The sequence below is a fragment of the Brachyhypopomus gauderio genome, chromosome 15, assembly GCF_052324685.1.
Source record: "Brachyhypopomus gauderio isolate BG-103 chromosome 15, BGAUD_0.2, whole genome shotgun sequence".
In the NCBI taxonomy this organism is placed as follows: Eukaryota; Metazoa; Chordata; class Actinopteri; order Gymnotiformes; family Hypopomidae; genus Brachyhypopomus; species Brachyhypopomus gauderio.
The window spans coordinates 13,312,136-13,336,355 of NC_135225.1; the positions used below are offsets into that span (position 1 = coordinate 13,312,136).

Consider the following 24,220-nt stretch of genomic DNA (forward strand, 5'->3'; position numbering starts at 1 on the left):
TATTGAATTCATGAAGTTCAGAAAGTTTCACCAATAGGAAACGCAAAGCACTACACAACTCCTGAATATATATTAGGCTTTGGGCTTTGAAGAACATTAAGAAGAGAGACATGACTAACATGACACTGCATTCTGTAAGATGAATGGGTTTACCAGCTTATTTAACAAAACAAACCGAGAAAGCCATATACCAAGAACCAAAAAATATTCTCGTCTTTAAAAACACCTTGAACAGAAATGTTCACATTCGAGGGTCTCATACTGCAGCATATGTAAAGGTATGACGGAAGCCTGTTAGGGCCAAAAAGTTAGCTCCTAAGTGTTTGAACACGATGCCAATTCTGCTTCCGTATCCACCCACAGGAGGACGCCAATCTCACGGCATACGTTACTCTTTAATTCTTTATTAAAGTCTGGTATAGTTTCACAACCACCTAACAGTAAATACATACATTAACAGGTTCTCTCTTTTACAGTAAAATATAGAAATATTATATTTATGTATATATGTATACACAAACGCACACACACAAAACCATACCTCTAGCAAATGCACTTGTGGGGAAGAATTGGACACAACGCCAACCAATCTGATGGAGTATTTGTGTGTACTATAAACTACCACACTCAAGCCCGAGCAAGTCTGATGGACTATCTGTGTACTATAAACTACCACACTCAAGTCACTGCTTCTAGTTTCTAGAAGAGGCCAGTAGTCAATGGACCATCATTTCTGTGCTTATGTTACTAAAGTAGATGAGAAAAAGGCACTACATGAACAAGTCAGCTCAATGAATGTAACTGGTCCAGAAAACAATCCAAAAACAAACAAACAGGGGAACAGCAGCAAACAGAAAAGGTCAGTGGGGTTTTCCCATAAGTCTTTGCAGCACAACAGTCATCATGGCATGAGAGATTTGCTTGGTCCTGTTAGGAAGACCTGGATGCTATGACACTCTGACAGGCCCGAGTTTTTGTCCACTTTCCTGGGCATGTACAACCTGAACAACTCTTTTTTTTTTTTTTTACATTCAGGGCTGAACGTGATTGAGTAAGCGTCAAACAAAATACAATACAATGCACACGACCTCGACGGCCATGTGAAAACACAGCAGCCGGAGAAAGCAGGTTTCTCCTTACCTCGTTCTGGTTTCTCTGCATGGCTCAAGCATAATGACTTACATTATGTACAAAGTAGCACTGGATGGTTCAGCATTGTATCATGTAAGGGACACCAGCGTAGTGTTTTACGTAGGGCCGTGTATGTGTATGTGATAACTAAACCCATATTGCTTCTACTGTTATTTGATGGAGTCCAAGTCCTTTGGGCAGTGGAAACTATTTTATCTGGGACATCTTGAGAATGCACAAATGTCCTTCAAGCCATGTTTGTAAGAGATAGCCAAGAAATCTGCTGTCTAATAAGGACCACAACAAAGAAAATGTTAGAGTTCACCCATGTCAAAATGGAAAGCTTATTAGGACCAATGGGGTGTGCTTGAAAAACGCCAGAAAAAACACTGATCAACCTGCATAGGAGTCCCCACTGTACAGCACTCTCAACTACTGAGGTAAACCACTCATACTACAGGTCCAACCACGTGGCTGCGTGTCGACACTCACGCTTATGTCAGCTCAACGCTGCCGTAGTTCCCACGCAGATGCAGTAATACCCGGCCAGCGTTTCCTCAGAGAGCAGGTGTTTGCAGTCCGATTGGTTGTTTCAAGACTGGCTGGCTGGACAAAGTGCCAAGGGATCCCAGTCCAGTCCAAGCAGTCCTCAGCACTGGGCGGGTATGGGTTCTGATCCATAAGAATGGCTGGAGTGCATGGTCTGTTCTTGTTTTGTTCCCTTAATATCATGGACTGATAATATTGCACATTGGTTGGGTCCAACTAGAGTCTCACTCTCACCTGGCCCATTTATTTGTTCAAGCACTCGTTATGCCTGTCTCCCGTCTGTCTCCCGCCTCTTCCTCCCTCTCCCCCCTCTACTCCCCCTTCCCCAATCTCTCCTCCTCTACTCTCTCCCATCCTCTCTCTCCCCCCTCTTCCTCTCTCTCCTCCTCTACTCTCCCCCCTCTCCTCTCTCTCCTCCTCTACTCTCCCCCCTCTCCTCTCTCTCCTCCTCTACTCCCCCCTTCCCCAATCTCTCCTCCTCTACTCTCTCCCATCCTCTCTCTCCCCCCTCTTCCTCTCTCTCCTCCTCTACTCTCCCCCCTCTCCTCTCTCTCCTCCTCTACTCCCCCCCCTCTCCCCCTCACGCCCAGCGGCCACTGGACACAAAACTGCGGCTGAAGGAGAAGCTGACCTCAGAGCTCTTATGTTTCCCCCACGCTCCGAATGGCACCACGAGTATGGTGCTGTTATCCTCGGCTCCATACTGCAACGCCTGACACACACACACGCACACACACACACACACACACACACACACACACACACACACACACACACACACACACACACACACACACACACACACACACACACACACACACACACACTGTTTTTAACACCAAGAGATAGAGGGGAGGTTCACTGTGTGTTCTTAAAATATCATCATTATCTATGACATTCATGTTCAACGATAACTGCTGACCCTCCTAAGAATGAAGTTACAATGCAATGGAAGCGTCAGGGGTGTTTCTGTGGCTCCTCCCTCTGCCCTGCTGATCAGACCTAGCTGGCCCATGACCCCTGACCCTAGGGACACGTACCTGCTCAGAGATGCGCTGTGCTGCCTCTTTTGGGTCATTGCACTGGTTGATGACGTCACAGATCTCCTGGCTGTTCATGATGAAGTTGATGCCGTCGGTGGTGAGGGCGAGGAAAGAATCGTGTACGTGATGCAACTGCGCAGAGCGACACAATCGCATTAGCTCACCATTCGTCTCCAAGTGAATTTGCGCAGCTCACCAGGGCGGGCGAGAGAGGGTGCTCACCGACACACGCCTGGTCTCTGGTTCGGCGATGACTCCTGCGTTTTTAAGATCAAAGTCTCCGATGCTACGGGTCATGGCGAGGCGCCCGTTGACATGAGGCTGACCCAGGCTGTTCCAGGACACAAAGCCACCGCTGTTACGAATCCTACGTCACACAGACAGACAGACAGACAGACAGACAGTCAGACAGACAGACAGTCAGACAGACAGACAGACAGGGCAAAAGAAAGCCTGAGTGCCTAATGACGTGCACAGGACAAGGAAACTCGAGGTTTGGTGCAGGTGAAGTGAAGCTGCCTAGCAGTGTTAACACCAACAGCACCTCAGTGATAATCACAGTGTCCAGTATATACTGCATACATAAGTAAAAGACTGAAAATGTTTTTTTATAAAGCACTAACACAGAGTAACAGATCATCTTTAATATTTAATACATGTTTATCGTTGAGTTTTACACAGCAGTAAATATTTCAATTCCATCATCCCACCATTTCATACATACACACAGAGCTTTTGCAGTCAGAAATAAAATGTTCTATTAACTAAAGCTGGACTTTCAACAGGAGACCTGGCTTGTGATGAGGGAAAAAATGAGTGCCCAGAGTCATCCACACCACCAGGTGGCACTCAAAGATACCCCTCACCTCTCTTTCTCATCCTTCCTCTCAGGCGTGTGGTCCATGGTGAGTTTAACGGCTTTGTTCCTCCGGCACAGCATGGCGCGGCTATCGCCTACACTGGCCACCACCAGTTCGATGCCGTCTCTCAGCAGGGCCACCGTGGCAGTGGTGCCCGAGCTTAGAGCGGACGCTGCAAAGCACCAGAGACAAGGCACCGTCCTTACACAGGGACCCCAGCACTGCACTCACACGGGCTCACGATGGACATGTGGCCATGCATGATCCGACTGCTACCGCAACGCACGCACGCACAAATACAAGAAATACATGTAAGATTCTACATACAGGCAGAGCAGTAATCACTTTAAACACAGGCTGTTCGCACAATTTCCTTCACGCACGCACACACAAGCGCACACGCACGCCAACACACACACGCACACATACGCAAACACACACGCCCCAACTGTGGAAAAGTACAGAAAGAGAAAGAGGGTCAAGGACTTTTTTTTCCAAAAGAAAGAATGAAACAGGAGCGGTCAAGAGAAAGAAAAAACAAAAACAAAACAAAAGCATGCAAGATAACTGGTTAAGGGATGTGGGTCTCGGGGCTAAGAACATCAGTGTAGGAGCGGAGCATTAGCACAAACACAGCATGCCAGACTGGGGGAGGGGCAAGAGTCGGGGGAGGGGGGTATCAGTGCTTCAAAGGGTCCCACGAAGCCCAGACAGAAACACAAACCCAAGCTAACAGTGCATGCAAAGAGCTTGTCACAGCTGTAGTGAACACTTTGCATGGGCATTGGCACTCACTGCATGCCCTCTTTGGCTGTGACTCCACGCCACAACTACCAGGTTCTTTTTGGTTTTGTTTTGATTTTTTTGCACTTGTGCACACTCAAAACTGTCCTACTGGTTTTGTAACAAATATGGCGGCACTTCCAACAGCAAAACTGATGTCAGGTGAGTCAGAGGAAAGCTGGGAAGCTTCACATAACACACTAATGCACCTTACTGGGGACCGCAAATGATCTTTCTGTTTATTTACGTTCAGAAAGGTCATTTACTCTGGCTTAGTAACAACCAGTAACACAACAAGGAACTCTTTTAAGTAAATACAAACAGAAAAACATTAAATTAATGCAAAAAAAAAGTACCAGAGTTCCTTATGCCCCTCTTATATCAGTGTCACCTTCAGCTCTAAATGATTGTCTTTTTATACTGTTTTGTTCGAACATTTGATAAGTCAGGCAGGCGAGAAACCCTGACCACAATGTTCTGTCATGTGACCTAGTCATTTCAATAATGTATGTGTGGAGGAACAGAAGGCAGCTAGATCAAAAAGAGCGAGACTGAAAAAGAAAGGGAGAGAAAGTTGAGGAACCTTCCAGAAGTCCACGCAGGGACCCGCTGGACCAATCTAGCCCCCTCGCCTTCCAAAAAGGTAGCGCAGAGCTGCCGCTTTTATGGGGTCTTAGCTGGGTCTGCAGCTGTCATAGATAACACGCACACACACACAGGGCAAAATTGTACATTGCACACACACCAGAGCCCAGAATGTAGTAACTGGCTGAAATGGTGGGTCTCTGTTCTATCAGAGCGTTGAAGATGCTAAGCAATGTCTGCAACTGGGTAGGGCTAAAGGGTCTCACTTTTTGTTTTTTCTTTACATCTAGCTAAGTGGAGAACGAATAGAAATTTCTCACTGAGTCCAAGAATTGTCAGTTTAAAATGTTACCATCAATGAATTAGCGAATAAAATACTGTAGCCAATGAAAACTGTGTGAACCCAAATAATGACTTTAAAACAGTTTTATTATCTGAATTTCTACATGAATTACTTCTAAAATGTGATCTGATTTTCATCCAATTCTTATTAAAACAACACACACAACACTTTACATCACTATTTGAATAGATTGTTTAAATAATCAAGGTTATTAATTAATACCTTGGACAATTATATTTTGAGAAAATAGTAATTAAACTCGCCAAAAAATTCAGATGTGGATTTGACGTTGCTCAGCATATTTAATTAAAGTCAGTCAGGATGAGAAGGTAATGAGTCTGGAGACTCTGAACCTCCTCCTAGGTGCCTCTACTCTCCATAGAAGTGTGTGTTCTACACCCATCAGCATAAGGACACCGAGTCCTATCGCCACAGAATCCTCAAACGGAGGTCAACATTGCCTAAGGCCGATAGCTATGAATCGGAGGACATCTCTCGGAGGTCTGCGTTTATGATAAAGACACTGAACGAGATTGCTGTCCGTGAGAGGTTACCATAGAATAATCCACTGCTCTTAAAAATACACAAATGAGTAAATAAATAAGGAACACTTGGATGTCCCAAAAAAAGAAAACAACAACTGGAATAGTGTTATGTGGAAAAAGAAATCTGAAAAAAATTACTTTTTGCTATGTGTACATAAGTGTGGAAAATTCGAAGGGACTAGTGAAATCCAAGCACTGACAGCCAAACATGAGCTGAGGCAGTTCTGTATGACCGATTGTTAAAACATGTTTAATAAAGATTCAACATTATAAAATGTTGTGTGTACTGCTTCCTAAACAAGTCTTTATGACTTAAGACCTGATCGCATTTTAGAAGCCATTCAGGCAGAAGTCCATATAAATTCTGAGCTCATAACTTTTAGCCAGTTTGACTATTGCTTATGAATTTACTGTGATAAATGAAGTAGTGTGAACCTTACCGAAAGAAACTGTAATTTTACATTTTATGAATTTGGCAAGCACACTTAAGTTGACTTACAATTTCAAAAATATTACAGACGTAGGCCAATGTAGTGTTAGGACTCTTGCCCAAGGACTCTTATTGGTAAAACACAGAGCCCTTGCCCAGATGGGGTTAGTAGCCCAGTCCGCCACAGGGCACACAACACTGTTACCCACTACACTATGCCAAAATTACAATTGGTCTGATGTATTTCCTAGAAACGTTGTTGCCAAAAGCAGTTAACAAAGCAGAATCACTGAAAAACATTGAACAATTTCAAACAAGTATGTTATGGACGATTTCACTCATTTCAATGGAGGACATTTAACTACTTTTATAATACATTCTTTATAATACCTTGACAGGATTTGGGTTCACAGAATTTGTCTTGGCATCGTAGATGAGTAATCTATAATATGTCTAAATGGAAATGCTAAACCGCTATGGAACACTGAAGAATATATTTACAGGAAAGTGTTAAACTGAAGCGCTAAAGTGGATGGATACCTTGTAACAAATTAACCACACCAACCTCTCACGCTGACAATAACCCAGTATGATTCAAGCATATATTCCCCATCTGGACTAAAGTGCATGGTGAAGACACCTACCATCTGCAACAAAGTGAAGGTGCCTCGCTAACGCTTTGTCCACGCTGAGAAACGCTTTGGTCAGTACTACCTCCAAGCTGTCCCCCTCGGTCAGCAGGTCTCTGAAAGGAATTCATCGAGGTCAGCTCCATGAAAACAGAGCAAGCATGCATCAGTAGAAGCTTTCTTACTGCATTGAATTGAAATTATTACATTATTATAAATCCATTCAAATCCACACATAAAAAAAAAGATTCAAATACCAAGAGAACTTCAACACGAATGGGATATCCATTACCTGAGACCGCACACTTACTTAATATGCCCCTCCATGTACTTATGACAAAAGTCCGCTGCCTGTGCTCCCCCGTGCCCGTCAAACACAGCGAAGTAGAGGACATTGTCCGTCAGCTGGGACAGCTGGTACCGGTCCTCGTTTTCTTTGCGCTGTCCGATTTGTGAGGCGCATCCCACCTTGGACAGGCTGACTTTGGGGATGGGTTTGCCGTATCGGATGCTGGGAGGGAGCAGTATGGGCTCGTCGATGCGGTTGTCCCAGATGCCGAAGGAGTCCCACGTAGTCGGTCGGCCGCTGCTGTCTGGGTCGAAGCGGGAGTTGCTACACCGAGCGTCCGACGGGCTGTGGAGGGACCTTCTCGGTTCCTCCTGGAGAGCACACGCAGTCTTCAGCGCGACCCTGTGGCACACGCGTGACCCGCCGTGCGTGAGCATCCGCGTCAGGAGGACCAGCGACATGGCTCTGGGCCCAACACCTGACAGCTGGTCCGACACAACACGGGCCGAACCAGACGAATCCAGGCGCGACAGCCGCAAATAAAGACTGCAGCTGCTTGAAATAAGCCAGGAGACTACTGAAAAGAGGAAAGAAGTCAATAATTCGGTTATCCGACTCACAGATCAAGGCTACTGCACTGATGGGTTTTGAAACGTGCCACATATTTAGTGTCAACGACAAACAGGACTTACAAAACCCACCAGCCCTCACACCGCCCCTCACACAATAGGGTATCCAGGGCTGGATCCTCCCAACAGCACCGCCCCCCTGACTTAGATTAAGCTTGGATCCTCTCATTCTCCACGCTACTGCGCTTAGTGAAGTTTAGTAATGTAACCATGTGCGGATCAGAAGGTAAACAAGGGCTCTACCCCCAGATAACTACACATCTCACGCTGTAAACACGACAACGGGCGCTCGGTTCGTGTGCATGACGCAATGATCCAGCCAGCTGGCCTACCTAGCTGTGCACTTGGAGAACACCTAACGTGAGCTCTCTAGCACCCGTGCGAGGGTCGATCATACACACTAACGCCTTGGTTGCTGCTGCACTGTGGCTGGATGGCTGTGGATGTTTTTGCAAACGGACCCAGATAATGATTCACGGGTATATTCGGGAGAAATCCGCCCACGTCCGCAATGGCTGAGGCTCTTTCATTTGAGGCTTGCAGATATCACGCTAAACGAACCCAAAAAGGATATAACCCTCGGGGTGTGAGAAAACACGAACCTTTCATTACAGCCGGGTTACCCTTCTGTCCGTGTTCGGCTGCTGAACGTGTACACGGCGAGCTGCTAACTTACCTTTACATCAAAAATGTCAACAGAGGTTTATTTTCGGTCCAACTGCGAAACGACGTCCCGCTGTCGCACTCACCGACACAAGCCACGCCCACTGAGGAGTGACCGAATGATTTTTCGCCAATCACTTCGCCAGAAAGATTCACGACAACCAATTATATTCCTTCCTTAGTTCCAAGCGTTTCTATGATCTTAAAGTCGAGGTATTATTGATCGCCACGAATTTTTGCCAATTAATCGAATATAAACGCTCACTCCTTCAACGAACACGGAGTTACATGCATCTGTATGATCCGTCTATAGTGCCGTACTTCATAAACGCTTACATAGCTGCAACGTTTTTAATTGGAGCTATATAATGGCCATTCGCCTATTTTATTTGTACAGTACTGCAATACCCCATTTATGATAGGTGAAATTAGCATTTTCAATAGTTTCACCATTTACATTTTTTGCTGTCTTTCCTATAGGGATGATAGATAGGTGTCTGTCCGGGAGTGTGGAGAATGGTATGGAGTATATGAGGAAAGTGGAGAACAGAGAAAAGTGGACTGGCCGGACGTCTGGCTCTCAGATGTCATATTGTTGATACTTAGGTGGAGCACAGAATTTAAAATATAAAATAAAACGCTCTGTAGTGAGCGAGTGGTTAAACTGCCCAGTTGACAAGTTAATATGAAATCATTGTTTGATTTAGAATTAGATTACAGAATTTACGAGCAACCAAATATTTTATATTGTGCTAATATTTAACAGAAGTTTATTGTTACAACCACCAAAAGTTGTAAACTTGTCTCTTCTCTGACTCCATGAGATCAAAGTCGTACTCAGTGAGCACGGGGTGCAGCAGAAGTAATTTGCCACAATGAGAGATGAAAGGCAGAATTTCATTATCCTGCTGGAGTTTGTCTGTGGTTTTAAACAGGCCAGGCTACGTGTCACACGTTCGCACATTCAGGAACAAAACATTCAATAAAACCAAAACATTTATTCACCTGAGTTCCAGTTTCTGTGTGCGAATGTGTTGCAATGTTTTCGACATGCTGAAAGCCATGTTAGACATTTCTCTACATTTCCAATAGATTTAACCTCTCTCTCTCTCTCTCTCTCTCTCTCTCACTGATAATCTAGTAAAATGAATTATGCTACAATACGGGCACTTCGGCAGCACTTTGTATGATTTCTCAAGCAGTGATTTTGAACTCAGGGAGCCCAGAAATCCAAGATGGAGTGTGTAGTATAACACTTTTCGACAATATCATAATTCAACAAAGGAAGAGCATATCACAGCCACACAAAGACTGCAAGACTGAACAACAAGGCAGAGATGTAGACAGGGATCTGTGTGCTATTATAAGAATTGTGAATTATTAGTGGTTGTGATTATCCTGCATTGATTTAAAGGAGGTGATTATAACCCTAAACAAGCTGACATGAATTTTTCAAGAGCAAACAGGCAGACACAGAATAATAAAACCCAGGCCCAGATTAAGGTCTAGCTTGTGTAGTTTCGAGACCTCTCAAACCAAACCCATGTTTATATAGTCTCTACACCTCTCAGACCAAGGCTATATGTTTGTGTAGTTTCTTGACCTCTCAGACCAGGGTTATGTTTGTGTAATCTATAGACCTTTCAAACCTAGCCATATTTGTGTAGTCTCTACACCTCTCAAGACCATGACATTGAATGTCCAACTCTGCCCAGTGCACAACTCATTGATGAGAACACAGCCGTATAACACAGCATGACTGGCCTTCTTATCATCACCAATCTCTTCTGTTGAACCAGATCAGGGAATATTAATTTACTAAGTTATGTCAATAGTTTTTTTAAAATATATATAATATATAGAATTTATAATTCATTTATTACTAAGTATACTGCAGTGAAGGTCTGCCTTTTCATAATTTTAGTTATATTAAAAGTGTGGATCCTTACATGAGGTCAGTATTGTAAGTCATTAAACACATTAAAGCATCAACATTAATACAGTATATTATTGAGACATACAGTATATTTCTACAAATACAAATGTAGTTACATAATGTACGAGCATTGACTATGTAGATTACAGTAAGCAGAATATGTTCAGTGTTTTCTGCATATTTTATTGTAATTTAATAATAAATTCTATGTTTAACAATGACTGCTTAGAAAGATGATAAGGAGTATCCATGGAGTATCTGACAACCATTGACAACCAGAACAATGCAAACAGACTGTAAACAAATCCAGAGCATCATATCCAATCAGCATCCAGAAAAGCAGGAGGTCAAAGCAAACACACCCATAGGCAACGATGTCAAAAGTATTCACAAAGTGCTGGTTTCAAAACTACTTAAAGTATAAAAGTAAAAGTAATGCCATTTTTCTAAAAGCCATAATGGCTGTAATGTTATTTAAAAATGTTAATGTTAAAATTAGGGATGATCTAGGCTACCTGTTCCAGCCACGTATATCATATGCTCAATGAAAACGAATGCATTTTTGTACAATGCAAATTTATTAAAACCATATTGTCACGGTGACGAGGGAGGGGCAGCGAGGGAGTGGTGCACGATCCAAAACATTTATTACCATGACGACAAAGACATAGACAACAAGACAAATAATTCAAAAACCTACTATTTGTAAAACGTAAGGAGTAGAAAGTACAGATAATTGTGCAGAAATGTAAGGAGTATAAGTAAAAAATAAAAAGAAAAGTATAGATACTCAACATAAGTAAGGTAACGAAGCATTTGTACTTCGTTACTTGACACCTCTGCCAATAGGGAAATAGAGCTAACTACAAAATAAGAGTCCAAGGTCAAAACATAAGAGATCAGATTTTCAGTGCACAGGATACAATTTTCAGTGATGGAGGAAAATTTTGCACTGAAGCAACACGAGAGGTATGTGTGATGTGTAAACAAGGAATAACTGGGGAAACACAATGAAGGTAAACTAATATGTGGGCGAGGTCGCCCTCTGGTGGTTGATGTGGGGGATTGAGGGGTGCCAGTCTGATGTGTTTTAAAATTTTATGACACCAGTATGTTCTATTAATGCATTTCAATTGCAGGCCATACAGTCAAACGTTCATGAACTTTCATGATTAGAACCCCAGTTTCCAGGTTGCAGTTAAACACTTATACATGTATAACAGAGGCACACACATCAAATAGTTACACAACTTTGTCCTCGTGCTAACACTTTTTACCTCTCATCTGTGTTATCAACATCTTAGTGGTAAGTGTCACAGCTCTCAAGGAAAATGTCCTTCCTTTCAATTTAAACCTTAACCCTGCCCCACTGTCTACTTCAGGGTTCTGCTCTCACACCTCTACCCTCGGGGTGGCCAAGGAACTTGCACTGTTGCTGCTCTTGGGGTGTTCGGCACGCCAGGTTATGTCACCTCTGATTACTATGGTCATAACAAAAACAAATTACAGTTTACTTACACATTTTTTCTGAACTTTATTTTTATGACCTTATATGAGTCTTCATATCAGAGGAAAACAATGATGATGACAAAGCCTCCTTCCTAAGGTGGGACTTGAATCCCAGCCATCAGCAGGCAGGGAACACCTTACTCAACATGTTAAGCTAATGGAGATGTTTCAAATATATTTTTAAGGTCTTCCTCACCTAGCTTGCTTGATTGGTAGTATTGTCACCCACTCTGTAGGGTATACTGGACTTCCACTATGCCTTCGACTATGCGCTCACTCTCTGACTCACAGGGAAGTGACCATCAAGGATACAACTGCTTCTTTCACAATGTTAGACAGGAAGATGAGTTGCCTTTTTGTGATAAAGGGACACCTGAAGCACTACAAAATGATCTGTTCACTGCACATGGGATATAGTCTTCAGTTTGTAACTTCATCTCAGTCCCATATGTTAGAGTTTTCACAAAAACTACTTTATGAACATCTCAGAACAAAGAAGAATAAGAAACAAATGTGCCATATATAGAAGATGAGAATACAAGCTATAACCAATTGCCAATGCTCTATGTAGTCTTTCTACAGGTAGGGGGCACAGTTGTGCTTCCACAGATGAGGCCCTATGGCAGGATTGTGGGAGCATCACCACGTACAACGACAGCACCCCGAAAATATGTAACTATTCGCTGAATACACAATTTGTACTTTTGTCATGAAACAAGCATACAAATATAAAACATTCACTGAATTTGGGCTCCTTTCTGATTTGAAACACAACGATGTAAAAATCTTGGATCTCAGAAGAATCTTAGATCCTCTTAGGTTTGATTCTGATCCAATAACAAAGCATATCTGTCAAATCATATTTGAGTTGAGTCCAGATCTCATCTGATATGTAATTGGTTTCAGGGCCAGATGTCATCTCTTATATGACCTAAAGGCAGCTGCTGGATTTCTAGTTTACCACTGGAAACACAAGTGCTCTGCAAAGGCTATTGGCCTGGGTGAAGGAGTTTAAAGGGAGAGAGAGAGAGAGAGAGAGAGAGAGAGAGAGAGAGAGAGAGAGAGAGAGAGAGAGAAAGAGAGAGAGAGAGAGAGAGAGAGAGAGAGAGAGACATGAAACCAAGCATTTGGGTACTACACAATACAGAGACTTCAAAGACTGCTGCCTAATTATAGTTATAGATCCTATTAAAACCTCATCACCATTCTCATACAATCTCATCACCATTCTCATACATTTTGCATCAGTGTTCAAAGAACGTGATTAACATGTTATTGAACAGGGCTTAATGAAATGCCACTGAGCAGGATAAATGTAAGAGAGGAGAATCTAAGAGACAAAGTACAGGGTATAGCAGTAGCACTAAATATGGAAATGACCCATAAATAAATGGGTAACCTGTCTTATTTGTGATGATTATTCATGATTGTTGGTACACTATTGTAGACTATCTGTTCAGCAGGCTGTGAAATAAACCATATGAAAACATCAATAACCATTTGATAAATATTATATAGGCTAGAAACCCTGTGTATAAATTCAGTAAAATGTGAATAATTATGTATATTTTTCTTTCTTTTTAATTTATGATTTGGTCTACTGTCCAGTCAATAATATATTTAAAAGAGGGCTTCCTTATAGCATATATGTGCTGGTGTTTCTCACACTGCTCATGGTTTACTGGTGAATGTTTTGGTTTAATGTGAGTTATTAACTGGGACAGACACTTGCAGCATGTCATGTGTATGTTCCCTTATTTACTTTGGCACACAGTACTCATCCAGTACCTTCCTGGTAGTTCAGAGGTCATTGGAAAACACAGAAACTCCCCATCAGGAGTGGTGTGAATGCTTCCCACACTGTGGTGTGGCTGTAGTGTGTTTTGTCTCCTTTGGCTTTTTGTGTGTGTGTGTTTTTCCAGGGGAAGCTTCAATACAGGGAGCACATCACCAAAGGTTTGGACAACATGCCTGCCGTATTTGTGGGTAGTCTTTCGGTAGTCTGACTTTCTCAACCACTCAACTAAACGCCTGTAATCTGTTTGTGTCTCGCTGACTGGCATTATTCAGATATGTCACCTGATAACAGCTGTTGAAATGAATGTAATAAATAATCTCTATGGCATCACCTCTGATATGTTGTGCTGTGTAATCAGACTAGGTGTGACGGAGACTGTAAATGTGTGGTCTGGCTGCTGCAGGGAGAGGGTTCTTTAGTGTGGTGTTCAGAGCACGTTACCACCGGGAAAATCTGGATTTTCAGACAGCATGCTGCTCTCAGCCTTCATCCAACTCAGCCATTTCCCCATTGAGATTTTATTTTTTGTACTTTTCTACATTTTACATTACTTAAAGATGAAGCATGAAGTTCTCAATTTATATTTTTGATTATGTGCACTCAAAGCAAACCCTGGTTTACAACAAAAGCTCTCAAAGACACTAGTTCTTTTGTGTGTGTTGAGGGTGGGGGGCTCTGGGCCCTTTCGTACACAGACAGAATTAATGGGGTCTCAGTGCGTGTAAGTGTGTACTCAGCATCTACTTTTGATCATTCTAAATGTTTTCTGCTTCACAATTCCTGACAGAATTTCATTTAGGTTTTGTCACCTGGGCAGCCATATTCATTTCATGTGAACCTCTGATAGTTCAAATGAAAGATGAAAAGCAGGGAACAACCTCCATCAGAGAACCACCTGTTTTATCAGTCACGGAATAATTTTGTAGCAGTCCTTGTATAGACAGTTCTCATTCTCGGCCCCTGAGAACGTATTCCCTTCATTTCAGAGCCAGTGCAAGACTGAAGGCAACAAAATACAATCAAATAGATTCTTACAACAAGGGAGAAACAAACACAAGAAAAAACATTGTCCTTATCATAAGTGTATGACCAATAGGGTAAAATATCTAAACATGGTCATAGAGGGGTCATGTTTCAGGGGTCCTCCCGAGTTCTGAATTTTGAGTTATGAATGCCCGCCAGAAGCTATTAGGGCTAAATCTAGCCTGTAGGCAACATTTTACGTTTTCAGTAGATAAGGATGACTCCTCCCAATTTAAGGAAACAAAACGGTTACAGCAGGTTTTCTATAAGTGGAACAAAGCAGTGGTAAAACTGTTGCAAAATATTTCGTAGTAACAGCAAAACATTGCATGAATTGCTCCGACGTCTATTCACAAGTGAGCACGTACAGGGGCAGGGCTACTAGACCGCCGCATGTTCATGTGTTTCTGAGCGGTTCACGGACCATACCGGTGCAGGACACGAGGAGGAATAGTGACTGAACAACCTTCACAGTTTTACTCTACAAAAGTTGTCATAATGATCACCGTGATTGAGGATCAGGTAAAGGAACACGTTCAGGGTTGTAGTTTTGTATCGTGGCTATATCTTAACGCTTGTGTCTGGAGTAACGCCCGTAAAGGTTTTTAGCTACTTGTGCATTTTGTCAAGCTAAGCTAGCAAGTGAAGGGCAGATAGGGAAACTAGAGAGTTTAAAAACGTTACCAAGTAAATAAGTCAAATAAATATCAACATAAGTTTGTTTGCTATTGTTGGCCAACTGCCCATGTTCAGTCTGATGGACATAACTTCGCCTATGTAACCATTCAATTAACCATTAGCTATATTATCAGGCCAGTGTTTATAAAGCTATAAAAATAAGCAAAGTAAAAACGATAGAGCAATACAAAAATGCGTGCAGGAATATATATATAAAGTTAGCATATCACTTGTTTATTCGGTTGAAGCCCATGCCTAAGCAGGCAGGCTAGTGTGGTCGCCCCGAGTTAATAACGTGGTGAGGCGGCTAGCTAACGCGTAGTTTAGGCCTTTAAACAGACGCTGTTACACTTCAAGCAACGACTGGGGCTGGATTGAAGTGTTTGTGCAAAGTGTTTATGAAAACCACGAGAAAACTAAATATTTGAGGTCCGCGGTGGTCTAAAGACTAAACTAGACGGGTGATTGTGCGACTATGGGACCAGCGCGGGTTCAGCTGCTAGTTAGCCAACTAGGGACATTGCGCGTTATCCAGTCTACTTCACGTCTGATTCAATCATAACGGGGTTTAATGGGACTAATATCTCCCAAGTTAGTACGTTTAAGTACAATGTAACTGCCTTTCACTTCGTAAAGACAGACATTTCTGGTGACTAATACCATGTGGTTTTGCGATACATGTAGTATGAAACTGCAACATCTTGTAATTGCGCGCCAGTATGCAGCTAATGTTGTTACACGTTGACTCGTTTGATTGTATGAATCAGATGTTTTACTCTCCGTGGTCCAGGTTATGCTGTTTTAATCTCCGTGGTCCAGGTTATGCGGTTTTAATTTCCGTGGTCCAGGTTATGGTGTTGAATTATCGCAAACAAACCATCCGCGCTTTTGCGGTTCGCGGTCAAACAGTAATGCAAATATGCATAATCTTTCATTTAAAATTAAAATCATTCCAAACAACAGTTTGGCGTTTGTAATTTTATTAGGATTAACTGAATTATTACTAAAATAAAATGCCTGATTAAAATTATATGGGTATCGGCGTCATTTAAGATTTGATCAAAGATTTATCTTTGATCAAATAATTTTTTGCTGCTACTATTCCAAATATTTTTTAAAATATCTTGGCTACCCACGTTTTAGGCACTTTTACGGTACCATTTTCCAAACTGAACTCTTAACGCTCGGGATTTTAGCATGAGGTTAAAGGTTCATGAACTTTGAAAGAAGGAAACACCACCTCTTGTGCTTAAGTAGGTAAACACTGAAACTTTTTTTGCTCTTAGATACGGCTTCCATTCCTGCTCAATAACAGAAATCATTGTCAATATGACATTTATCTTCTTGATGCTGAAGTTATAAATGCAAATAATTTGTTTCATAACTATTTGTTGCTGTAAGTTCTTTGTAACTAGGTCCATGACTCATGATCACTCACTACTTCTGTTGGCGGTTTAGCATCATTAGTTGTAAGGGAGTTTGATGAAGTTGAACCACATTACATATTTCTCTAAAGGTGGTTCACCTAGTACCAGTACCTGGAGAGGCAGGGTGCTTACTGGATTCTGCTATGTTTTCTTCATCAAACAGATGGAGATGTGGGTGGAGTAATGGGGTGATGAGTGTCTCATAGAGTGACTGACGGAATGGCAATTTAAAATGCAAAAACAGGATTCAGTTCTGGAGTTTCTCCAGAATTGTAATGTAAACACAACAACAGGCATGTTCCGTTTCTCCTGAACAGAATCTTGTTTTCTCTCAAACTCTTATGCTCTATGCTTCTGGAGTGTTCTTATTCCTCTGTGTGCTCAGATGTTGTAAGTTTCCATTTATTTGGGCATTAATATTCAAAAGCACAGATCGGATGTCCTGACCTTGTGTGGAAAGCTTGAGTAACTGAGGGTTTTCGGTTCTGCACCAGGCAATGGCTGTCCTCGGTTCTGTCTGCTGTAGACCGGGCGTGTTGGTCCTTGGTTATGTCTGCTGCAGATCAGGCATTTCAGTTCCTGTCTCTGGAATTCACATTCTCGAATTCTCAGTGCTCTCTCTCTCTGTGTGTGTGTGTGTGTTTTATTCTCCACAAAGCTATAGATACAGGTTTGTTTTTGTTTTATTTGGTTTTTTAGCTTGTTGCCGCTTGGCTGTGCTCTGGGAAATATTTTTTTCTTAAGTCATTTTTGTATTAGGCTAACTCTTCCATGTTAGTAAGCCTGGATAATTAAACTTGCAACCTGAATTACCAGGGATGTGACAACAGTGCCGCCAGGTGGCCAGTGTGTGCATTCCTTTTGTGTGACTTTCACCTAAGGTAAACAGTTTAAATGGAAATGAAATGTGCCATATTTGTCAATTGTGATTTTTTTTTTTTTCTTTTTTCACCGCAATCTAAATTTGTCCTCCGCATTTACCCATTTGTGCAATTAGAACACACACACAGATGTTTATTTACATCTTTTGAATAATCTGTTCTACACGTAATATAGTAGTAAAGCACACTGTCAGCTTGCCCACACTGAGATGCACATGTTCTGTGGGTAGACTTTGTCTAAGCAGGGCATTGATGTTCATTCTGATTCTGCCTTATCTTCATTCTCCTCCAGGAAGGATTTGACAAGGCTCTTGCAGAAGCAGGAGATAAACTCGTTGTGGTTGACTTCACAGCCACGTGGTGCGGGCCGTGTCAGAGTATTGCGCCCTTCTACAAAGTGAGTGCAAGTCTCCCCCCCCCCCCATTATTTCAACAATGTTAACACAACCAAGCATGGGACACAATACAATTAGTTATAAATGGAAAACAAATATAAAGAGACAGAATGTAATTTTTTTCTATTTACACATTGTCTGTGGTTGTAGCCAAATATCAGATTGATGCTTTTGTATACCTGCACTATGTAGAAACATTAACTGTGGTTTCTCCATGTTTGTGGCTTTCAGTAAGAGACTTCTGCATTCTGCCTTCTGCATTCTGCCTTCTTTTGTTTGTAACACTTCCTCTCTGAGCATCGCTTGCAAGCTCGTGAAGTTGAGTGTGGTGGATAAGATGTTGCTGAACAGTGAAAATATCAATAACTAGAGATGCACCAATTGATCAGGCGCTGACCGGAATCAGCTGGTTTTCATCACGATAGGTGATGACCGGCAGATCAGTTCCACATTATCTATTTTGCGCTGAAAGTAAGAGCTGGGTTTTGAGAGGGCAAGACGGCAGCTGGAAGGGGGGGGTCTGTTATAGGACTGTTTTGGGGTTTCAGGGGTTGTTATTTTTTGTTTGGTTTTTTTTTTTATGTGGCTTTGATCTGATCTAGAACTCTGTTTTTTGTACATTGAATTAGTACCAGAGCAAGTAATGTGAATCATTAAAGCTTGTTAGTGTGAAAAAAAAAAAACATTATCTTATTTGCGCTTGTGAAATTTACACTTGTTCACCACACGAGGGCGCAAATCACATGGTGGCGCAAATAAAGCCTCAAGGAGCACAGTGACTGCATTAGGGCTCTATGTTGATAACAGCTTTGGGGGCTTGGTTTTCATTTGCATTACCTGGTACACTTGTTTTCATTTGGAAACTTTAAATACAGCTCTATTTTATTTGGAGATTTATGAAAATAAAAGGTTTGCCCAAGATTGTTGCAATCATCTGAATGCCACTTTTTCCTGTAGATGATTTTGCTGAATAATTTAATGATTACCTGAACATTTAAGGCTTTGTCTGCTTTTTACTTTAGGGTCTGTCTGAAAAAGAAGGCAACTCCAACGTGGTCTTCCTCAAGGTAGACGTGGATGACGCACAGGTGGAGTCACCCGCTTTGACCTGCATCACATTTGGCTTCTCTCATTGTATCCACTAGAGGGCAGTAAAACAATGAAGTTGATTCTATCAATCGTGCGTGAGCTCACTTGTCAGTTTGTGTGGCCTTTTTCTGCAGTCTGGTAGGATTATTCATGCTTTACATGTAACCTGCTTTTTCTACCATTATTTATTGTTCTACCACTATTTAACCTGGGAAGAAGATATTTTCTTAGATGGTGTTTGTTAATTGAGCAATATGAGAAATGTTGAGGATTGCAAATTTGAAAGTTTGAAATTTCTCATCTGATATTTCGACATCTCTTTTTCTGTAGGATGTGGCGCAGTCTTGTGAGATCAAATGTATGCCAACATTTCACTTTTACAAGAATGCAAAGAAGGTAGGTTGACTTTTAGTTTAACTTTTGTTCCAGGTAAAGAACCTTCTAGAAGACCACTGAAAAAGTTTCAGTTTAGAGAGTCTAGCTGCAGACATGCACTTTCTGCTAGTAATAATATGTATCCGTATTTATTAATCCATCAGCAAAAATAACATATCATTCACCGTATTTGTCCAGTTCTTCCTCTTTTACAAAAACAGTCAAACACAACATAATTCCAATTCTGTTCCAGCACTGACGTCATTCACAGGCTGGCGGTGCATGCTACGCTGACATTGCATGTCTCCAGCCAGTTGCCCCTCATTTAGAGAGCTTGGTTGACCTTTTGATTCAAGACATTTTAGGACCTATTTCTCTATTTTTATTTATTTTTTCTTCTGTACTGCAGGTTGATGAATTCTCTGGATCCAACCAGGCAAAGCTGGAGGAATTGGTGAACAGTCACAAGTGAAGCGTCATGAGCGTTCATTAAGCATGAATATAACCTCAGCCCAAACACACCAGCTCTCAGTACCCCTCAGAGGCATGGTTTGGATACTTAACAAGCTTTGGTACAGTTGGTAGTAAGCTGTCATGTAGTAATGATGGATTTGCCTTCCCCCTGTCGCTGAACTGCCATAAGTAATGATCAATCTGTACTGTTTTTATTTTGTTCTTAAACCATGTAGCCTCACTTTTTATGCTCCGAAAGCTATCCCGTGTCACCTGAATCAGGTCTAATAAATGAAGACAGTTCTACACAACACACCTCTGCTGCATGTTCTTTTCCAACAATGCTGACGTTTTTTTTTTTATTTTATTTTATACAAAGGTTAGTAGGACCCAAAGCCACCTCACGCTGCATTATTACCAGAGTGGTTGGAGGCACGGACACATGGCAACGCCATAGCACTGCTGACAAACCTAAAATTAGTTTTCACCATCTCTCAGTCTTCTGTCACACAGGAAACCTCTGTAAACCTCTTTTAGGTCGGGTCTCTTTCATAAGTATCACCAACGTGGCTCAAATGGTTCACTTTATATAAACACTGAATCTTTAAAGTCTTCTATTACTACTGTTTTACATGGTGTCCCCAAAGGTCAATATGGGGGTGGGCATCTTTTTTTTTCATCATTTATGTCTTTCTACTGGTATGGTTGAGGCATATAACTAACTACATGGATGCTGGAAATGGAGTATTCTGAAGGTAAATGGATAGGGTTTTTTTCCAGAGTTAATTCCAATTAAGAATGCAATCCTCTACAACATTGAGCGTCTCTGGAATGTGCTGGAAAGACAAGCCTTATCGATGGAGATCCCACTTCATCACTTGAATGACTGCTAACATCTGGGTGCCAGAGACTACAGGGTTGAGTCCATCTCTGGGTGTGTCAGAACTGTATATAGTTTTTCATGTTATGGCTGATGAGTGTAGCTGCTTTACATTAAACATTTATGTGGTGTATGGACTGTCATACAGTTTTAATTCTGTATGGCAGAATTAGTTTCTCAAGAAGTTTCACAAGTTCTTCTCAAAAAACACTACTGCTTCTCATGACTGAAACACAGCAAAGTGCAAATGAATAGGTGTTTTTTCAACAACCCACCAGACGATACTGGCAAAACTAAAGCCTTCGACGCTCGACTTTTACATGTTTATAGTCAGTTTAAAACTTGTGTTATGTCAATGACAAGAAGTAAAAAAAAAAATAAAAATCAAGAAACAATAAAACTTACTTAAAATAAGTGTGCTAGGGGGAAAGGGGAGTAAAAATAAGTGTGCTATATTGTCAAAAGCATATTTACACAAATTATGGTTAGATAAATAGACTACTAAACTTTCATAAAGTTTAGTTTATCTTTGATTAAAATGGTACATAAAATACAATAAGGCTCTAAATGACCTAGTTAGTGAACTAGTGTTTTCCATTTAAACAGAGTAACAAATCTCAGATTTATTAGATTTTGGTAATGTTTTGTGATAGATTGCATCTGGAGCATGTCATAAGTTTGTCTAATGTGACAACGTTCTCTGACAAAACAGTCAACACGTATTCCTGGAAACTATGTGCTGCTGATGCTCCATTCAATACTATTATTATTAATATGTCAGTATTAGTCACATGCTATAGTCTGTTATAAGTGCACAGTGGTCTGATGTAGACTTCTCTAGGATACATTATTTTCCTTTTGTAATTGGTTTACTTTCTGCTGTTGCTTTGGGAGGAGTTTAGGAGGAACATCACCCATCTGCTCACCCTCACGTCACAAGTGAATAAAAGTCAGAAGTGTTCAGCCACTGCAGTGAAATCACAAATCCACAGCTATAATCTGATCTCACTGGACCCAAAGGCCACAGTGTCACAGAGAACAGGTCAGTATAGTGCCTTTATGATGATGTTTATAATGTGTCTGAATGGACACATCACAAATGTCGTTTTAAACATCTGTGTAAACATAAAAGTTGTCACTTTATTTTTTTTTAACCTTACAGCTTGTGTTTCTTCTTCTTATCACTGCCCCAGTACTTCTGTAGGGCGCCGTCATTCCTGCAGTATGTTGTGTGGCATAGCTGTGTTTTCAAGAACAACTCATTTCTCTCTCCAACATGTTTTCTCCCTTAAGAAACATTTGAGCTGTACCAAGATGACGACTGTGTATGTTGGCAGGGTGCTACTGCTATTGACAATTTTTTTGTCTGTTTGGAAGGTGAGTGCCATATATTTACCCAGTGAGTAAATGACATGTTCATCCATAACACTGGCATCGAGCTGTGTTGATGGCTTGATAATTGTATTAACAGATGAAAAGTTAAAAGGTTACTGTTAGCTGGTCCATTATCAGTGTATTAAATGAGAGGAAATAACATATACAACAACCAAAGTAATATGGACATAAGACACAGTAATGTGCTTGCAGCCATGTGAGCAGCATCTTTTGGACTATAATCCACTGTGTTTGATTATTTAATGTCCTCACACATTATAGGTTGATGGGGAGGATCTGCCCCTCGACATGGCCACTGAATCTGTGGATGATTCATTTGAAAATTGCCTGGACCAAATACGTAATCTAGTGTTAGAAAAATACCTTCCAAGTGAGTTGAAGTCTTCAAATGACTTTTCAAAAGCCTGGAACAATGCACAGAATAAGACCAAACCAAACACTGAACTCAGCAAAAATCAATTAGCTGCCATTTATGTTTATACGGTCGGAGGAAATAAACCATTATTTGAAAACTTCAACAATGCGAGCCGCAATGGAACAAAAGATTATAAGGCAGGTTCCTTTAAGTTTTATACTTTGTATTTCTTTTTGACTGATGCCATTCAAAAGCTTAAACGCAGCAATAGTAACTGTTTAACCTCATATCGTAGGACTAAGCTTGAATTTGTAACTGATGTTCTGAATAAAAAAATTCGATTGGGGTCTTTTACATCCAGCTCTTTGTTCTCAAACATTACTAAATTTGGTAATAAGTCCTGTTTTATAATTCGCACTTGCTTTGGAGCTGAAATATACAACTACTCATATATGAAAAGTGAGAAAGAGGTGCTGATTCCTCCATATGAGGTGTTTAATGTCACATCTATTAAAAAGATAAGTGAGCAGAAAGATCCTTGGTGTGATGTAGAGTATACACTCAACAGTACTGGTAAAAAGAGTTATGTTAATTGTATGAAAGGCTGCATTTTGAAGTCATCACTCTAAGAAGTGACAACAGGATGCAGGAGGCAGTTTTGGTGGACCACTAACATCTTTATGTTGGAACTGAAAACCTATAATTTCTTTTAAATGTACAATTCTTTCTATTTTTCTTATTTTTTTGAATGTCTTTGTAATTATGCTTGTTGCGTTTGTTATTTCAAATTTTTGTAACATGTAACAAATTTTTATTTCTTAGCTATTAGGATTATAATTATATTAATTATTCTGTTTGCTACACTTACTTTGGGGGAATAAACCTTGATATTTTGGTACTAATTTTAGTACTGCAATATTGTGTTTTTTATTGCCTATATCACATTTTGCTAACTGCCTTGTTATATGACATGAATGAGAATGAGAATGTCTTGGAATATAACATGTTTGAAGAATTACATTGGGTTGTGTTCTGTACAACTGTCATTGCTTATTAAACCAATTCCAGGTCACATAAGAGAGTTTTCTGGGAAAGTTTTCAAACAAACAAAAAAAAATCCGATATCAAAATATTTTATTTTAATCTTATGGCAAAAAAGCTAATTGCAAAGTAAAAACAAACATATTAATTACATTAGTGCTAAATTACTTCACAAATGATTTAGCAGTAGCATGTCTGACACCTGTCATGACTCCTCGTGACCTTAAGTAAGAGTCAGAATGTAGATTGTCCAGTAAATTGAGAGCTTTGCCTTTTGGCTGTAATGTTTCAAGGGGGCGGATGTGATGCAATTGCAGGTTAAATAGAATTTTATTAAATAAAGGAGAAATAGAACAAAACATAGGGAGACAACCAAGTAAACAGGAATGCACTTAAGGGAGAACATACACATTAACACAGTAAAGAGAAATACTAGGTACAGAACCAATATAAAAACAGATTAGAAGACTAAATACAGCAAACGGAACTACTTGGGGACAGAACCA

General features: G+C 40.9%; 3 protein-coding genes across 4 annotated transcripts; 2 read left to right on the forward strand and 1 right to left on the reverse strand.

Annotated features, from left to right (window-relative positions):
* Positions 1-2,240: 2,240 nt before the first annotated feature.
* Positions 2,241-8,574, reverse strand: ppm1kb (protein phosphatase, Mg2+/Mn2+ dependent 1Kb). 2 transcript variants are annotated; one of them, XM_076974777.1, is made up of 7 exons: positions 8,493-8,574; positions 7,209-7,764; positions 6,914-7,014; positions 3,590-3,755; positions 2,946-3,090; positions 2,721-2,855; positions 2,241-2,392 (listed from the first exon to the last, which is right to left on the reverse strand). In XM_076974777.1, the coding sequence occupies exons 2-7, from the start codon at positions 7,646-7,648 to the stop codon at positions 2,261-2,263; spliced, it is 1,119 nt and encodes a 372-aa protein (XP_076830892.1). In that variant the 5' UTR covers positions 7,649-7,764; positions 8,493-8,574; the 3' UTR covers positions 2,241-2,260. The 2 variants fall into 2 exon arrangements, with proteins under 2 accessions (XP_076830892.1, XP_076830891.1); XM_076974776.1 differs by having other exon boundaries at positions 8,419-8,547.
* Positions 8,575-14,999: 6,425 nt separating this feature from the next.
* On the forward strand, positions 15,000-20,354 carry txna (thioredoxin a). Its single transcript, XM_076975018.1, has 5 exons — positions 15,000-15,267; positions 18,024-18,128; positions 19,149-19,214; positions 19,546-19,611; positions 20,000-20,354. Exons 1-5 carry the CDS (start codon positions 15,244-15,246, stop codon positions 20,060-20,062), a joined length of 324 nt encoding a protein of 107 aa, XP_076831133.1. The 5' UTR covers positions 15,000-15,243; the 3' UTR covers positions 20,063-20,354.
* Positions 20,355-20,458: 104 nt separating this feature from the next.
* On the forward strand, positions 20,459-23,589 carry LOC143476697 (NAD(P)(+)--arginine ADP-ribosyltransferase 2-like). The gene is made up of 3 exons (XM_076975017.1): positions 20,459-21,965; positions 22,217-22,300; positions 22,580-23,589. Exons 2-3 carry the CDS (start codon positions 22,238-22,240, stop codon positions 23,300-23,302), a joined length of 786 nt encoding a protein of 261 aa, XP_076831132.1. The 5' UTR covers positions 20,459-21,965; positions 22,217-22,237; the 3' UTR covers positions 23,303-23,589.
* Positions 23,590-24,220: the final 631 nt, after the last annotated feature.

Bases quoted from the DNA above. Each gene is read 5' to 3' on its own strand.
- ppm1kb (XM_076974776.1), bottom strand. The intron at 7,015-7,208 runs GTAAGTGTGCGG...AATTCCTTTCAG, and splicing joins TACATGGAGGGGCATATTAA to AGACCTGCTGACCGAGGGGG. The intron at 2,393-2,720 runs GTACGTGTCCCT...TGTGTGTGTCAG, and splicing joins CACAGCGCATCTCTGAGCAG to GCGTTGCAGTATGGAGCCGA.
- txna (XM_076975018.1), top strand. From the start codon at position 15,244: ATGATCACCGTGATTGAGGATCAG. The intron at 18,129-19,148 runs GTGAGTGCAAGT...TTTTTACTTTAG, and splicing joins GTATTGCGCCCTTCTACAAA to GGTCTGTCTGAAAAAGAAGG. The intron at 19,612-19,999 runs GTAGGTTGACTT...TCTGTACTGCAG, and splicing joins TTTACAAGAATGCAAAGAAG to GTTGATGAATTCTCTGGATC.
- LOC143476697 (XM_076975017.1), top strand. From the start codon at position 22,238: ATGACGACTGTGTATGTTGGCAGGGTGCTACTGCTATTGACAATTTTT. The intron at 22,301-22,579 runs GTGAGTGCCATA...CACACATTATAG, and splicing joins TTTTTTTGTCTGTTTGGAAG to GTTGATGGGGAGGATCTGCC.